Genomic DNA, 18,128 nt, shown 5'->3' on the forward strand with positions numbered 1-18,128 from the left:
GCTGTGCTAACGTTGCGTGTACTGAGTGCTCTGGTCCAAGTGAGCCGATTGATGAATGAAAATGGTTCAGTTCGGCTACTTGGAGACCATTTACAGCCATTCCTGGACATCATGCCCCCAAATAAGAACGCAAAAATGGCTCTGAGCACTATGCGACTTAACTTCTGAGGTCATCAGTGGCCCAGAACTCAGAACTAATATACCTAACTAAAATAAGCAGGCAGCAATTGCTCGCGATTGCTTCGAAGAACACTCTGCGTAATTAAAGTGAATGATTTGGCTACCCACATTTCTCGACATGCATAACGTGTATGGGACATAACAGGGAGATCGGTTCGTGCACAAAGTCTTGCACCGCCAACACTTCCGCAATTATGGACAGCTATAGGCAGCCTTGCTCAGTAAATCTGCAGTGCACTTCCTATAACTTGCTGCGTAAACAATGCTCCATAAAATTTCTGCCGTGCAGCCGCATAAATTCAGCTTCTTCTAATGTTTCGGCTGAATACTGTCCAGCCATCTTCACAGTGAGCCGTAGTGACTAACCCTCCATCTGTTAATCCGTGTCCGCCCGCAGTAGCTGAGTGTCAGTGCGGCTCTCGCAGCCGAGCGAAGCGGACGTGCGGTGTGTGCTCTCCGCTGACAGAGAGGGCCCGCGCGCCTTGTTTACCTTCTTCGGCCGACACTAACGTGACGCCGTAGCGCTACAAGACCATGGCGAACCAATACAGAAGATCAACCTTGAAATTCACATTTCGGAACGACTTTAGCCGACCAAAGGCGCTCGAAGTCGAAAGCTTTTTAAGAGAGGAAGCCAAGATGCCGGCTGCCGACATTGTCGGCATTCACTTTTCGATCGTCAGTAGCAGGGTCTATGTAAAGCTCATAAACGAAACTACTTGCGACAAGGTGCTTCGAGAGATGAAACAAGAACTCCGCTTCTGCCACGCAGATGGCAATGTTGGCCACGTCGAGGTCGGCCATGCCGCAATGGGACTGCGGACTATACGCATCTTCGAACTTCCATTTGAACTCCCGGCGGCAGAAGTTGTAGCGGCGCTCCGCCCCTACGGCACGGTACACGAACATGTGGCTGAAAAATGGACCCAGTTTAAGACGTATCCAGTACTCAATGGAGTACACCAACTGCGCGTAGATCTCCAACGACACGTGCCATCCTATCTACAGATAGGAGGATGCCGGGCCATAGTTACTTATGACGGCCAGACGAAGACGTGTTTCGGATGCGGCAAGGAAGGTCACCTTCGTTCCGAGTGCCTCCAGCGTCGGATCACACAACTCCCACCGAAGGACGTTGCACCACCAGCGGCGAAGACTATTCTACCCGTTACTTACGCGGCGGCGCTCACGACGTTCTCCACACAACAGACACGGCCAACCGCTTCAGCGGTACAAGAATCACTTTCCACGGACAAAAACCTGGGTGATCCGCCGACCTGGCTACTGTTGGTTCGTTCCAATGACGAAGTTCAAAGCGTACTGGCCTGGATTGAGCGATACGGACAGGCCGCAGGCAGTCTTCTGAACATCAACAAGTCGGCGGCGTTGGATATTGGGCGAGGTCTCGGACCGGAAGCCCTCGCTCCCCTCCCACCAGTTTCTGATCTGCGATATTTGGGAATCACGTTCAAGAAAACAGCTGCAGCAAACTACCGACGGTTATTACAGATCATACGCGCAATGGTGCGACAGAACCTACTCCGGGACTTGAGTCAGCTACAACCTGTTGAATACCTGAACCTCTACGTGGCATCAAAACTCAACCACGTGGCACAGGTCCTCCCACTACCGCTGCAGACAGGTCGCCGGCTTCAGGCGGCCTTCAGTTACTACGTTTCCGCAGGTCATATCTTTAAAGTACGACACGACACTCTTACCCTCCCAGTGCACAAAGGAGGGTTGGGATTGGTCAACGTCAGGGCGAGAGCAGCTGCCCTTTACATGAGCAACATGAGGAAACGATGGAAAAGTCAATATACCTCTCTCACGGTTCGTTTACTACAGGTTCTGATGCCAGTCTCTAACGTCCCGCCGGTGTCGGTTGCGCACGTCGCACCACAGCTCTCCCATGTGTCGACCTTCATTCTTGATCACAGGTATGTCAGCTCGAACCTCTCCGCCACGCGTCCACCAAAGGCGAAAGATTTTTATACCAACCTTCTGCGTGCTGTTCCCCATAACGTGAAGGAGAACAAGTACCCTACGGTTCACTGGCGAAGAGTGTGGAAAACGATACACCACAACTTTCTGTCTTCCACGGTGCGTTCTAAGTGGTATCAGATTGCCAACAAAAAATATGCCACACTACAGCGACTTCACACTATTGGACTGGCAGACTCCCCTTATTGCCCAGATTGTCACCTTTTGGATACCGATGAACATCGTTTTACTTGCGCACCATCGTCCGGAGTTTGGCGACTAACACAGAAGATATTGGCTTGTTACCTCCGGGTCACACCTGATATGCTTGACCCTCAGACCCTACTCTGTCCCGATGAAACTTACTTTCCGGCTGCAAAATATCATGCGCTTACATGGTTCAAAGGACTTACCGTCACCTACATCTTTAGCGAAGGAGAGAAAGAGCAGCTTGATTACTGGTGGTTCCTGCAAAATGCTCACAATGCCCTCGAACGCACACCGAAATACCGTACGCTCTTCGCAAATTATTTACGCAGCGTTTTCGTTAACCCCCCACTCAGCTGGGGAGTGCCAAGCTGCGGTTAATGTTCTGTGCCGCATCACACTAATGGCTGAACGTTCTGCCTTGTCAGCCATGAGCGAAGGAAGATGCAGGCTACTGCAAGGATGCTGTTTTCCTTGAGGCACTAGCGAAGCAGAATGCCTCCGTTGCAGATGCCCTTCAAAGGCGCTATTGGAGATATCTGATAACGATGGCGAGGCTCCAAGTGGAACCAGTTACATTATTGAAGAACCTTTTAGTTGGAATTACATCAGTGATTTAAATTTTTATTTTTGGATTACTCTTTTATGCCACCTTTGTTGTTGTAACACTTACTTCTAACTTCTAACACTTAGTTACTAGACTTCTCATTTCTACACGTTCCCTAAATGTAATCATGTAAAAAAAAAATGGCAAAGGATAGCCCTAACCTTGATTTCCCATATTTCCCCTGATATATAGGCAGCTCTCTGGGGTGGGTTTACTCAGGAGCCAACGCCTGAAGTGGATCAGATTTTTTTTGTTATAGGATGAAAAGTGGCGGTGGCACTTAGGGTTTTTTTTAGTTCCATTTTCCTAAGGGGCTTTTTAAGGGAGAAAAAAACATTTAAAAAAAAGTGTCAACGCCACAGACTGTCAATCCTACGGGCCCGGGTTCAATTCCCGGCTGGGTCGGAGATTTTCTGCTCTCAGGGACTGGGTATTCTGTTGTACTACTCATCATCATTTCATCCCCTTCGACGCACAAGTTGGCGAAGTGGCGTCAAATCGAAAGACTTGCACCAGGCGAACGGTCTACCCGACGGCAGGCCCTAGTCAGACTTTTTTTTTTGTTTTTACTTGCTCCGTCATTTTAAACTTGAGCACCGAACCACTGCGTATGCGGCCAAAGATACACAAGGCGCCAGAGACGTTGATAGGCGGCAAAGAGGAGCAACATATGCAATAACTTGTTGAATGCATGCCGCGTCGAGCTTTTGCACTACTCCGAGAAAAGTAGGCCGACACGATGTTAGGGGATATCGAATGACTTTTATCACCTTAATGTAAGCTTATATGAAGGTGAAGTTACAGTATCCTTTTAGTAGCACTTTATACTGCTGTTCTACATCTACATCCGCAAGACTGCTCTGCAGTACACGGGGGGTTCACAGAACAACTTTTAGACTATTTCTCGACCATTCAACTCGGGAACAGCACATGGGAAATGTGAACACATAAATCTATCTGTGATTCCTCTCATTTAATAACGAGGGTCATTTCTCCCTTTACAGATGGCAGTCAAAAACAGTATTTTCGCAATCGAAGCACAGAGTTCATGATTGAAATTTCATGATAACATCTCGCCACAACGAAAAAAAGCCTTTGTCCCAGTAGTTGCGACTTCTGCTCAAGTAACACATATCACACACTCTCTCCCTGGTTCATCATAATAAAAAATGAACTGCCCTTCTCTGAATTTTTTAAAAAAAATTTCTCCGCCGATCCTGTGTGGCAACGAGGCCGTACCACATATCAGTAATCCAAAAGAAAACGGAAAAATGTAGTGTAGGCAGTCTGTTTAGTAGAGCTGTCGCATCTTCTAAGTGTTCTGCCAAGAAAACGCAGTCTCTGGAAGACCAATTCGGGGATGGCGATAGAATCTTTCAACACTATCGGTCACCTGTTCATAATGCACGGCCTGTGGCGGAGTGTTTACACGACAATAACGTCCCTGTAATGGACTGGCCTGCGCAGAGTCCTGACCTGAATTCTACAGAACACCTTTGGGATGTTTTGGAACGCCGAATACGTGCCAGGCCTCACCGTCCGACATCGATACATCTCCTTAGTGCAGCACTCCATGAAGAATGGGATGCCATTCCCCAAGAAACCTTCCAGCACCTGACTGAACGTACGCCTGAGAGGGTGGAAGCTGTCATCAAGCCTAAGGGTGGGCTAACACCACACTGGATTCCAGCAAAATCGATGGAGGGTGCCACGAACTTGTAAGTCATTTTCAGTCAGGCGTCCCGTTACTTTTGATCAAATAGTGTATGTTTCGCTGTGAGCGTTGGTCTTTTCCCAAGGTAATGGAATCCAAATGTTCATTGGATGCGTTTCCGCACCAAATGTCCGTATGTAAATTGGTTGAAATGGCCCTGCATTTACCGGCAACAGCTGTCAGATTTGAAGCCAGTTGTACACTGACCTGACAAAAGGAATGGGGATAGTGACATACGCTTATGCAGATTAATATAGCGTATACACGGCATAAAACTGCAGTGCATTGACGCAGCTGTCATTTCTACTCAAGGAAGTCATTTGAAATGGTTACCAACGTCATTGTGGCCGCACGACGGGAAATACCAAAAAAATGGTTCAAATGGCTCTGAGCACTATGGGACTTAACATCTGAGGTCATCAGTCCCCTAGAACTTAGAACTACTTAAACCTAACTAACCTAAGGACATCACACACATCCATGCCCGAGGCAGGATTCGAACCTGCGACCGTAGCGGTCGCGCGGTTCCTGACTGTAGCGCCTAGAACCGCTGGGCCACTCAGGCAGGCGGGAAATAATAGACTGCGTACGTGGAATGGTAGTTGGAGCTAGGGAATTGAATATTCAGAGACCTACAGTGTCAATAGTGCTCTCTAGAATACCAAATTTCAGTCATTACCTCTGAACACGGAAAGCGCAGTGACAGATGGCCTTCACTTGACGATAGAGTGGCGGCGTTTGCGCAGCCATCAGTGCTAACAGACAAGCAACACTGCATGAAACAACCGCAGAAATTAACTTGGGACGTGGGACGAACGTATCCGTTAGGGCAGTGGGGCGAAATTTGGCGCTAATAGGCTATGGCAGCAGACGACCGACTTGATTGCATTTGCTGACAGTACATCACCGCCTGCAGCGGCTTCGTGGGTTCCGGACCATATGGAATGGAACGTAGCTCACAGGATAACCGTGGTCTGGTCAGATAAGCCCAGATTTCAATTGCTAAGAACTGATGCGAGGGTTCGAAAATGGTGCAGAACCCACGAGGCAATGGTTTGGTACGTAGGCCACAGGATAACCGTGGTCTGGTCAGATGAGTCCAGATTTCAATTGGTAAGAACTGGTGGGAGGGTTCGAAAATGGTGCAGAACCCACGAAGCAATGGATTGGAACGTAGTCCACAGGATAATCGTGGTCTGGTCAGATGAGTCCAGATTTCAATTGGTAAGAACTGGTGGGAGTGTTCGAAAATGGTGCAGAACCCATGAAGCAATGGTTTGGAACGTATGTCACAGGATAACTGTGGTCTGGGCAGATGAGCCCAGATTTCAATTGGTAAGAACTGATGGGAGGATTCGAAAATGGTGCAGAACCCACAAAGCAATGGTTTGGAACGTAGGTCACAGAATCACCGTGGTTTAGTCAGATGAGCCCAGATTTCAATTGGTAAGAACTGATGGGAGGATTCGAAAATGGTGCAGAACCCACGAAGCCATGGTTTGGAACGTAGGTCACAGGATAACCGTGGTCTGGTCAGATGAGCCCAGATTTCAATTGGTAAGAACTGATGGAAGGATTCGAAAATGGTGCAGAACCCGCGAAGCCATGGTTTGGAACGTAGGTCACAGGATAACCGTGGTCTGGTCAGATGAGTCCAGATTTCAATTGGTAAGAACTGGTGGGAGAGTTTCACAATGGTGCAGAACCCACGAAGCAATGGTTTGGAACGTAGCCCACAGGATAACCGTGGTCTGGTCAGATAAGTCCAGATTTCAATTGGTGAGAACTGGTGGGAGGGTTCGAAAATGGTGCAGAACCCACGAAGCAATGGATTGGAACGTAGTCCACAGGATAATCGTGGTCTGGTCAGATGAGTCCAGATTTCAATTGGTAAGAACTGGTGGGAGGGTTCGAAAATGGTGCAGAACCCACAAAGCAATGGTTTGGAACGTAGGTCACAGGAAAACCGTGGTCTGGTCAGATGAGCCCAGATTTCAATTGGTAAGAACTGATGGGAGGATTCGAAAATGGTGCAGAACCCACAAAGCAATGGTTTGGAACGTACGTTGCAGGATAACTGTGGTCTAGTCAGATGAGCCCAGATTTCAATTGGTAAGGACTGATGGAAGGATTCGAAAATGGTACAGAACCCACGAAGCCATGGTTTGGAATAAAGGCCACAGGATAACCGTGGTCTGGTCAGATGAGTGCAGATTTCAATTGGTAAGAACTGATGGAAGGATTCGAGAATGGTGCAGAACCCACGAAGACATGGTTTGGAATGTAGGCCATAGGATAACCGTGGTCTAGTCAGATGAGCCCAGATTTCAATTGGTAAGAACTGATGGGAGGCTTCGAAAATGGTGCAGAACCCACAAAGAAATGGTTTGGAACGTACGTTGCAGGATAACTGTGGTCTAGTCAGATGAGCCCAGATTTCAATTGGTAAGGACTGATGGAAGGATTCGAAAATGGTACAGAACCCACGAAGCCATGGTTTGGAATGTAGGCCACAGGATAACCGTGGTCTGGTCAGATGAGTACAGATTTCAATTGGTAAGAACTGATGGAAGGATTCGAGAATGGTGCAGAACCCACGAAGCCATGGTTTGGAACGTAGGCCATAGGATAACCGTGGTCTGGTCAGATGAGTCCAGATTTCAATTGGTAAGAACTGGTGGGAGGGTTCGAAAATGGTGCAAAATGCACGAAGCAATGGTTTGGAACGTAGGTCACAGGATAAGCGTGGTGTGGTCAGATGAGCCCAGATTTCAATTGGTAAGAACTGATGGGAGGATTCGAAAATGGTGCAGAACCCACAAAGCAATGGTTTGGAACGTAGGTCGCAGGATAACCGTGGTCTGGTCAGATGAGTCCAGATTTCAATTGGTAAGAACTGGTGGGAGGGTTCGAAAATGGTGCAGAACGAACAAAGCAATGGTTTGGAACGTAGGTCACAGGATAACCGTGGTCTGGTCAGATCAGCCCAGATTTCAATTGGTAAGAACTGGTGGGAGGGTTCGAAAATGGTGCAGAACTCACAAAGCAATGGTTTGGAACGTAGGTCACAGGATAACCGTGGTCTGGTCAGATCAGCCCAGATTTCAATTGGTAAGAACTGGTGGGAAGGTTCGAAAATGGTGCAGAACCCACAAAGCAATGGTTTGGAACGTAGGTCACAGGATAACCGTGGTCTGGTCAGATCAGCCCAGATTTCAATTGGTAAGAACTGGTGGGAGGGTTCGAAAATGGTGCAGAACCAACGAAGCAATGGTTTGGAACGTAGGTCACAGGATAACCGTGATCTAGTCAGATGAGCCCAGATTTCAATTGGTAAGAACTGATGGGAGGATTCGAAAATGGTGCAGAACCCACGAAGCCATGGTTTGGAATGTAGCCCACAGGATAACCGTGGTCTGGTCAGATAAGTCCAGATTTCAATTGGTGAGAACTGGTGGGAGGGTTCGAAAATGGTGCAGAACCCACGAAGCAATGGATTGGAACGTAGTCCAAAGGATAATCGTGGTCTGGTCAGATGAGTCCAGATTTCAATTGGTAAGAACTGGTGGGAGGGTTCGAAAATGGTGCAGAACCCACAAAGCAATGGTTTGGAACGTAGGTCACAGGATAAGCGTGGTCTGGTCAGATGAGCCCAGATTTCAATTGGTAAGAACTGATGGGAGGATTCGAAAATGGTACAGAACCTACGAAGCCATGGTTTGGAATGTAGGCCACAGGATAACCGTGGTCTGGTCAGATAAGTACAGATTTCAATTGGTAAGAACTGATGGAAGGATTCGAGAATGGTGCAGAACCCACGAAGCCATGGTTTGGAACGTAGGCCATAGGATAACCGTGGTCTAGTCAGATGAGCCCAGATTTCAATTGGTAAGAACTGATGGGAGGATTCGAAATGGTGCAGAACCCACAAAGCAATGGTTTGGAACGTACGTTGCAGGATAACTGTGGTCTAGTCAGATGAGCCCAGATTTCAATTGGTAAGGACTGATGGAAGGATTCGAAAATGGTGCAGAACCCACAAAGCAATGGTTTGGAACGTAGGTCACAGGATAACCGTGGTCTGGTCAGATCAGCCCAGATTTCAATTGGTAAGAACTGGTGGGAGGTTTCGAAAATGGTGCAGAACCCACAAAGCAATGGTTTGGAACGTAGGTCACAGGATAACCGTGGTCTGGTCAGATCAGCCCAGATTTCAATTGGTAAGAACTGGTGGGAGGGTTCGAAAATGGTGCAGAACCCACAAAGCAATGGTTTGGAACGTAGGTCACAGGATAAGCGTGGTCTGGTCAGATCAGCCCAGATTTCAATTGGTAAGAACTGGTGGGAGGGTTCGAAAATGGTGCAGAACCCACAAAGCAATGGTTTGGAACGTAGGTCGCAGGATAACCGTGGTCTGGTCAGATGAGACCAGATTTCAATTGGTAAAAACTGGTGGGAGGGTTCGAAAATGGTGCAGAACCCACAAAGCAATGGTTTGGAACGTAGGTCGCAGTATAACCGTGGTCTGGTCAGATGAGTCCAGATTTCAATTGGTAAGAACTGGTGGGAGGGTTCGAAAATGGTGCAGAACCCACAAAGCAATGGTTTGGATCGTAGGTCACCGGATAACCGTGGTCTGGTCAGATCAGCCCAGATTTCAATTGGTAAGAACTGGTGGGAGGGTTCGAAAATGGTGCAGAACCCACAAAGCAATGGTTTGGAACGTAGGTCACAGGATAACCGTAGTCTGGTCAGACCAGCCCAGATTTCAATTGGTAAGAACTGGTGGGAGGGTTCGAAAATGGTGCAGAACCCACAAAGCAATGGTTTGGTACGTAGGTCACAAGATAACCGTGGTCTAGTCAGATGAGCCCAGATTTCAATTGGTAAGAACTGATGGGAGGATTCGAAAATGGTGCAGAACCCACGAAGCCATGGTTTGGAACGTAGGTCACAGGATAACCGTGGTCTGGTCAGATGAGCCCAGATTTCAATTGGTAAGAACTGATGGAAGGATTTGTAAATGGTGCAGAACCCGCGATGCCATGGTTTGGACCGTAGGCCACAGGATAACTGTGGTCTGGTCAGATGAGTCCAGATTTCAATTGGTAAGAACTGGTGGGAGAGTTTCACAATGGTGCAGAACCCACGAAGCAATGGTTTGGAACGTAGCCCACAGGATAACCGTGGTCTGGTCAGATAAGTCCGGATTTCAATTGGTGAGAACTGGTGGGAGGGTTCGAAAATGGTGCAGAACCCACGAAGCAATGGATTGGAACGTAGTCCACAGGATAATCGTGGTCTGGTCAGATGAGTCCAGACTTCAATTGGTAAGAACTGGTGGGAGGGTTCGAAAATGGTGCAGAACCCACAAAGCAATGGTTTGGAACGTAGGTCACAGGATAAGCGTGGTCTGGTCAGATGAGCCCAGATTTCAATTGGTAAGAACTGATGGGAGGATTCGAAAATGGTGCAGAACCCAAAAAGCAATGGTTTGGAACGTACGTTGCAGGATAACTGTGGTCTAGTCAGATGAGCCCAGATTTCAATTGGTAAGGACTGATGGAAGGATTCGAAAATGGTACAGCACGCACGAAGCCATGGTTTGGAATGTAGGCCACAGGATAACCGTGGTCTGTTCAGATGAGTACAGATTTCAATTGGTAAGAACTGATGGAAGGATTCGAGAGTGGTGCAGAACCCACGAAGCCATGGTTTGGAACGTAGGCCATAGGATAACCGTGGTCTAGTCAGATGAGCCCAGATTTCAATTGGTAAGAACTGATGGGAGGATTCGAAAATGGTGCAGAACCCACGAAGCAATGGTTTGGAACGTAGGTCACAGGATAACCGTGGTCTGGTCAGATGAGTCCAGATTTCAATTGGTAAGAACTGGTGGGAGGTTCGAAAATGGTGCAGAACCCACAAAGCAATGGTTTGGAACGTAGGTCACAGGATAACCGTGGTCTGGTCAGATCAGCCCAGATTTCAATTGGTAAGAACTGGTGGGAGGGTTCGAAAATGGTGCAGAACCCACAAAGCAATGGTTTGGAACGTAGGTCACAGGATAACTGTTGTCTGGTCAGATCAGCCCAGATTTCAATTGGTAAGAACTGGTGGGAGGGTTCGAAAATGGTGCATAACCCACAAAGCAATGGTTTCGAACGTAGGTCGCAGGATAACCGTGGTCTAGTCAGATGAGCCCAGATTTCAATTGGTAAGAACTGATGGGAGGATTCGAAAATGGTGCAGAACCCACGAAGCAATGGTTTGGAACGTAGGTCACAGGATAACCGTGGTCTGGTCAGATGAGCCCAGATTTCAATTGGTAAGAACTGATGGGAGGATTCGAAAATGGTGCAGAACCCACGAAGCCATGGTTTGGAATGTAGGCCACAGGATAACCGTGGTCTGGTCAGATGAGTCCAGATTTTAATTGGTAAGAACTGGTTGGGAGAGTTTCACAATGGTGCAGAACCCACGAAGCAATGGTTTGGAACGTAGCCCACAGGATAACCGTGGTCTGGTCAGATAAGTCCAGATTTCAATTGGTGAGAACTGGTGGGAGGGTTCGAAAATGGTGCAGAACCCACGAAGCAATGGATTGGAACGTAGTCCACAGGATAATCGTGGTCTGGTCAGATGAGTCCAGATTTCAATTGGTAAGAACTGGTGGGAGGGTACGAAAATGGTGCAGAACCCACAAAGCAATGGTTTGGAACGTACGTTGCAGGATAACTGTGGTCTAGTCAGATGAGCCCAGATTTCAATTGGTAAGGACTGATGGAAGGATTCGAAAATGGTACAGCACCCACGAAGCCATGGTTTGGAATGTAGGCCACAGGATAACGGTGGTCTGGTCAGATGAGTACAGATTTCAATTGGTAAGAACTGATGGAAGGATTCGAGAATGGTGCAGAATCCACGAAGCCATGGTTTGGAACGTAGGCCATAGGATAACCGTGGTCTAGTCAGATGAGCCCAGATTTCAATTGGTAAGAACTGATGGGAGGATTCGAAAATGGTGCAGAACCCACAAAGCAATGGTTTGGAACGTACGTTGCAGGATAACTGTGGTCTAGTCAGATGAGCCCAGATTTCAATTGGTAAGGACTGATGGAAGGATTCGAAAATGGTACAGAACACACGAAGCCATGGTTTGGAATGTAGGCCACAGGATAACCGTGGTCTGGTCAGATGAGTACAGATTTCAATTGGTAAGAACTGATGGAAGGATTCGAGAATGGTGCAGAACCCACGAAGCCATGGTTTGGAACGTAGGCCATAGGATAACCATGGTCTGGTCAGATGAGTCCAGATTTCAATTGGTAAGAACTGGTGGGAGGGTTCGAAAATGGTGCAGAATGCACGAAGCAATGGTTTGGAACGTAGATCACAGGATAAGCGTGGTGTGGTCAGATGAGCCCAGATTTCAATTGGTAAGAACTGATGGGATGATTCGAAAATGGTGCAGAACAAACAAAGCAATGGTTTGGAACGTAGGTCGCAGGATAACCGTGGTCTGGTCAGATGAGTCCAGATTTCAATTGGTAAGAACTGGTGGGAGGGTTCGAAAATGGTGCAGAACCCACAAAGCAATGGTTTGGAACGTAGGTCACAGGATAACCGTGGTCTGGTCAGATCAGCCCAGATTTCAATTGGTAAGAACTGATGGGAGGATTCGAAAATGGTGCAGAACCCACAAAGCAATGGTTTGGAACGTAGGTCACAGGATAACCGTGGTCTGGTCAGATCAGACCAGATTTCAATTGGTAAGAACTGGTGGGAGGGTTCGAAAATGGTGCAGAACCCACAAAGCAATGGTTTGGAACGTAGGTCGCAGGATAACCGTGGTCAGGTCAGATGAGTCCAGATTTCAATTAATAAGAACTGGTGGGAGGGTTCGAAAATGGTGCAGAACCCACAAAGCAATGGTTTGGAACGTAGGTCACAGGATAACCATGGTCTGGTCAGATCAGCCCAGATTTCAATTGGTAAGAACTGGTGGGAGGATTCGAAAATGGTGCAGATCCCACGAAGCAATGGTTTGGAACGTAGGTCGCAGGATAACCGTGGTCTGGTCAGATGAGTCCAGATTTCAATTGGTAAGAACTGGTGGGAGGTTTCGAAAATGGTACAGAACCCACAAAGCAATGGTTTGGAATGTAGGTCGCAGGATAACCGTGGTCTGGTCAGATGAGTCCAGATTTCAATTGGTAAGAACTGGTGGGAGGGTTCGAAAATGGTGCAGAACCCACAAAGCAATGGTTTGGAACGTAGGTCACAGGATAACCGAGGTCTGGTCAGATCAGCCCAGATTTCAATTGGTAAGAACTGGTGGGAGGGTTCGAAAATGGTGCAGAACCCACGAAGCAATGCTTTGGAACGTAGGTCGCAGGATAACCGTGGTCTGGTCAGATGAGCCCAGATTTCAATTGGTAAGAACTGATGGAAGGATTCGAAAATGGTGCAGAACCCGCGAAGCCATGGTTTGGAACGTAGGCCACAGGATAACCTTGGTCTGGTCAGATGAGTCCAGATTTCAATTGGTAAGTACTGGTGGGAGGATTCGAAAATGGTGCAGAACCCACGAAGCAATGGTTTGGAACGTAGCCCACAGGATAACCATGGTCTGGTCAGATAAGTCCAGATTTCAATTGGTGAGAACTGGTGGGAGGTTTCGAAAATTGTGCAGAACCCACGAAGCAATGGTTTGGAACGTAGGTCGCAGGATAACTGTGGTCTGGTCAGATGAGTCCAGATTTCAATTGGTAAGAACTGGTGGGAGGGTTCGAAAATGGTGCAGAACCCACAAAGCAATGGTTTGGAATGTAGGTCGCTTGATAACCGTGGTCTGGTCAGATGAGTCCAGATTTCAATTGGTAAGAACTGGTGGGAGGGTTCGAAAATGGTGCAGAACCCACAAAGCAATGGTTTGGAACGTAGGTCACAGGATAACCGTGGTCTGGTCAGATCAGCCCAGACTTCAATTGGTAAGAACTGGTGGGAGGGTTCGAAAATGGTGCAGAACCCACGAAGCAATGGTTTGGAACGTAGGTCACAGGATAACCGTGGTCTGGTCAGATCAGACCAGATTTCAATTGGTAAGAACTGGTGGGAGGGTTCGAAAATGGTGCAGAACCCACAAAGCAATGCTTTGGAACGTAGGTCGCAGGATAACCGTGGTCTGGTCAGATGAGCCCAGATTTCAATTGGTAAGAACTGATGGAAGTATTCGAAAATGGTGCAGAACCCGCGAAGCCGTGGTTTGGAACGTAGGCCACAGGATAACCTTGGTCTGGTTAGATGAGTCCAGATTTCAATTGGTAAGAACTGGTGGGAGAGTTTCAGAATGGTGCAGAACCCACGAAGCAATGGTTTGGAACGTAGCCCACAGGATAACCGTGGTCTGGTCAGATAAGTCCAGATTTCAATTCGTGAGAACTGGTGGGAGGTTTCAAAAATGGTGCAGAACCCACGAAGCAATGGATTGGAACGTAGTCCACAGGATAATCGTGGTCTGGTCAGATGAGTCCAGATTTCAATTGGTAAGAACTGATGGGAGGATTCGAAAATGTTGCAGAACCCACAAAGCAATGGTTTGGAACGTACGTTGCAGGATAACTGTGGTCTAGTCAGATGAGCCCAGATTTCAATTGGTAAGGAATGATGGAAGGATTCGAAAATGGTACAGAACCCACGAAGCCATGGTTTGGAATGTAGGCCACAGGATAACCGTGGTCTGGTCAGATGAGTACAGATTTCAATTGGTAAGAACTGATGGAAGGATTCGAAAATGGTGCAGAACCCACAAAGCAATGGTTTGGAACATAGGTCACAGGATAACAGTGGTCTGGTCAGATCAGCCCAGATTTCAATTGGTAAGAACTGGTGGGAGGGTTCGAAAATGGTGCAGAACCCACAAAGCAATGGTTTGGAACGTAGGTCACAGGATAACCGTGGTCTGGTCAGATCAGCCCAGATTTCAATTGGTAAGAACTGGTGGGAGGGTTCGAAAATGGTGCAGAACCCACAAAGCAATGGTTTGGAACGTAGGTCACAGGATAACCATGGTCTGGTCAGATCAGCCCAGATTTCAATTGGTAAGAACTGGTGGGAGGATTCGAAAATGGTGCAGAACCCACGAAGCAATGGTTTGGAACGTAGGTCGCAGGATAACCGTGGTCTGGTCAGATGAGTCCAGATTTCAAGTGGTAAGAACTGGTGGGAGGGTTCGAAAATGGTGCAGAACCCACGAAGCAATGGTTTGGAACGTAGGTCACAGGATAACCGTGGTCTGATCAGATCAGACCAGATTTCAATTGGTAAGAACTGGTGGGAGGGTTCGAAAATGGTGCAGAACCCACAAAGCAATGCTTTGGAACGTAGGTCGCAGGATAACCGTGGTCTGGTCGGATGAGCCCAGATTTCAATTGGTAAGAACTGATGGAAGGATTCGAAAATGGTGCAGAACCCGCGAAGCCATGGTTTGGAACGTAGGCCACAGGATAACCTTCGTCTGGTCAGATGAGTCCAGATTTCAATTGGTAAGAACTGGTGGGAGAGTTTCACAATGGTGCAGAACCCACGAAGCAATGGTTTGGAACGTAGCCCACAGGATAACCATGGTCTGGTCAGATAAGTCCAGATTTCAATTGGTGAGAACTGGTGGGAGGTTTCGAAAATTGTGCAGAACCCACGAAGCAATGGTTTGGAACGTAGGTCGCAGGATAACCGTGGTCTGGTCAGATGAGTCCAGATTTCAGTTGGTAAGAACTGGTGGGAGGGTTCGAAAATGGTGCAGAACCCACAAAGCAATGGTTTGGAATGTAGGTCGCAGGATAACCGTGGTCTGGTCAGATGAGTCCAGATTTCAATTGGTGAGAACTGGTGGGAGGGTTCGAAAATGGTGCAGAACCCACAAAGCAATGGTTTGGAACGTAGGTCACAGGATAACCGTGGTCTGGTCAGATCAGCCCAGATTTCAATTGGTAAGAACTGGTGGGAGGGTTCGAAAATGGTGCAGAACCCACAAAGCAATGGTTTGGAACGTAGGTCACAGGATAACCGTGGTCTGGTCAGATCAGACCAGATTTCAATTGGTAAGAACTGGTGGGAGGGTTCGAAAATGGTGCAGAACCCACAAAGCAATGCTTTGGAACGTAGGTCGCAGGATAACCGTGGTCTGGTCAGATGAGCCCAGATTTCAATTGGTAAGAACTGATGGAAGGATTCGAAAATGGTGCAGAACCCACGAAGCCATGGTTTGGAACGTAGGCCACAGGATAACCTTGGTCTGGTCAGATGAGTCCAGATTTCAATTGGTAAGAACTGGTGGGAGAGTTTCAGAATGGTGCAGAACCCACGAAGCAATGGTTTGGAACGTAGCCCACAGGATAACCGTGGTCTGGTCAGATAAGTCCAGATTTCAATTCGTGAGAACTGGTGGGAGGTTTCGAAAATGGTGCAGAACCCACGAAGCAATGGATTGGAACGTAGTCCACAGGATAATCGTGGTCTGGTCAGATGAGTATAGATTTCAATTGGTAAGAACTGGTGGGAGGGTTCGAAAATGGTGCAGAACCCACAAAGCAATGGTTTGGAACGTAGGTCACAGGATAAGCGTGGTCTGGTCAGATGAGCCCAGATTTCAATTGGTAAGAACTGATGGGAGGATTCGAAAATGTTGCAGAACCCACAAAGCAATGGTTTGGAACGTACGTTGCAGGATAACCGTGGTCTGGTCAGATGAGTCCAGATTTCAATTGGTGAGAACTGGTGGGAGGATTCGAAAATGGTGCAGAACCCACAAAGCACTGGTTTGGAACGTAGGTCACAGGATAACCCTGGTCTGGTCAGATCAGCCCAGATTTCAATTGGTAAGAACTGGTGGGAGGGTTCGAAAATGGTGCAGAACCCACGAAGCAATGGTTTGGAACGTAGGTCATAGGATAACCGTGGTCTGGTCAGATCAGACCAGACTTCAATTGGTAAGAACTGGTGTGAGGGTTTGAAAATGGTGCAGAACCCATGAAGCAATGGTTTGGAACGTAGGTCACAAGATAACCGTGGTCTGGTCAGATCAGCCCAGATTTCAATTGGTAAGAACTGGTGGGAGGGTTCGAAAATGGTGGAGAACCCACGAAGCAGTGGTTTGGAGCGTAGGTCACAGGATAACCGTGGTCTGGTCAGATCAGACCTGATTTCAATTGGTAAGAACTGGTGGGAGGGTTTGAAATTGGTGCAGAACCCACGAAGCAATGGTTTGGAACGTAGGTCACAGGATAACCGTGGTCTGGTCAGATCAACCCAGATTTCAATTGGTAAGAACTGGTGGGAGGATTTGAAAATGGTGCAGAACCCACAAAGCAATGGTTTGGAACGTAGGTCACAGGATAACCGTGGTCTGGTCAGATCAGCCCAGACTTCAATTGGTAAGAACTGGTGGGAGGGTTCGAAAATGGTGCAGAACCCACGAAGCAATGGTTTGGAACGTAGGTCACAGGATAACCGTGGTCTGGTCAGATCAGACCAGATTTCAATTGGTAAGAACTGGTGGGAGGGTTCGAAAATGGTGCAGAACCCACAAAGCAATGCTTTGGAACGTAGGTCGCAGGATAACCGTGGTCTGGTCAGATGAGCCCAGATTTCAATTGGTAAGAACTGATGGAAGGATTCGAAAATGGTGCAGAACCCACGAAGCCATGGTTTGGAACGTAGGCCACAGGATAACCTTGGTCTGGTCAGATGAGTCCAGATTTCAATTGGTAAGAACTGGTGGGAGAGTTTCAGAATGGTGCAGAACCCACGAAGCAATGGTTTGGAACGTAGCCCACAGGATAACCGTGGTCTGGTCAGATAAGTCCAGATTTCAATTCGTGAGAACTGGTGGGAGGTTTCGAAAATGGTGCAGAACCCACGAAGCAATGGATTGGAACGTAGTCCACAGGATAATCGTGGTCTGGTCAGATGAGTATAGATTTCAATTGGTAAGAACTGGTGGGAGGGTTCGAAAATGGTGCAGAACCCACAAAGCAATGGTTTGGAACGTAGGTCACAGGATAAGCGTGGTCTGGTCAGATGAGCCCAGATTTCAATTGGTAAGAACTGATGGGAGGATTCGAAAATGTTGCAGAACCCACAAAGCAATGGTTTGGAACGTACGTTGCAGGATAACCGTGGTCTGGTCAGATGAGTCCAGATTTCAATTGGTGAGAACTGGTGGGAGGATTCGAAAATGGTGCAGAACCCACAAAGCACTGGTTTGGAACGTAGGTCACAGGATAACCCTGGTCTGGTCAGATCAGCCCAGATTTCAATTGGTAAGAACTGGTGGGAGGGTTCGAAAATGGTGCAGAACCCACGAAGCAATGGTTTGGAACGTAGGTCATAGGATAACCGTGGTCTGGTCAGATCAGACCAGACTTCAATTGGTAAGAA

The 18,128-nt window shown here is 47.8% G+C and overlaps 1 protein-coding gene across 1 annotated transcript in view; it reads right to left on the reverse strand.

Moving 5' to 3' along the window:
* LOC126291485 (transcription factor SPT20 homolog) overlaps window positions 1–8,404 on the reverse strand; it is a 41,973-nt gene extending 33,569 nt beyond the window's left edge. The window contains exon 1 of the mRNA XM_049984994.1: window positions 8,397–8,404. Within this exon, the coding sequence (XP_049840951.1) occupies window positions 8,397–8,404 (8 nt within the window). The remainder of the gene's footprint in view (window positions 1–8,396) is intronic.
* Window positions 8,405–18,128: the final 9,724 nt, after the last annotated feature.

The sequence above is a fragment of the Schistocerca gregaria genome, chromosome 9, assembly GCF_023897955.1.
Source record: "Schistocerca gregaria isolate iqSchGreg1 chromosome 9, iqSchGreg1.2, whole genome shotgun sequence".
Taxonomy (NCBI): Eukaryota; Metazoa; Arthropoda; class Insecta; order Orthoptera; family Acrididae; genus Schistocerca; species Schistocerca gregaria.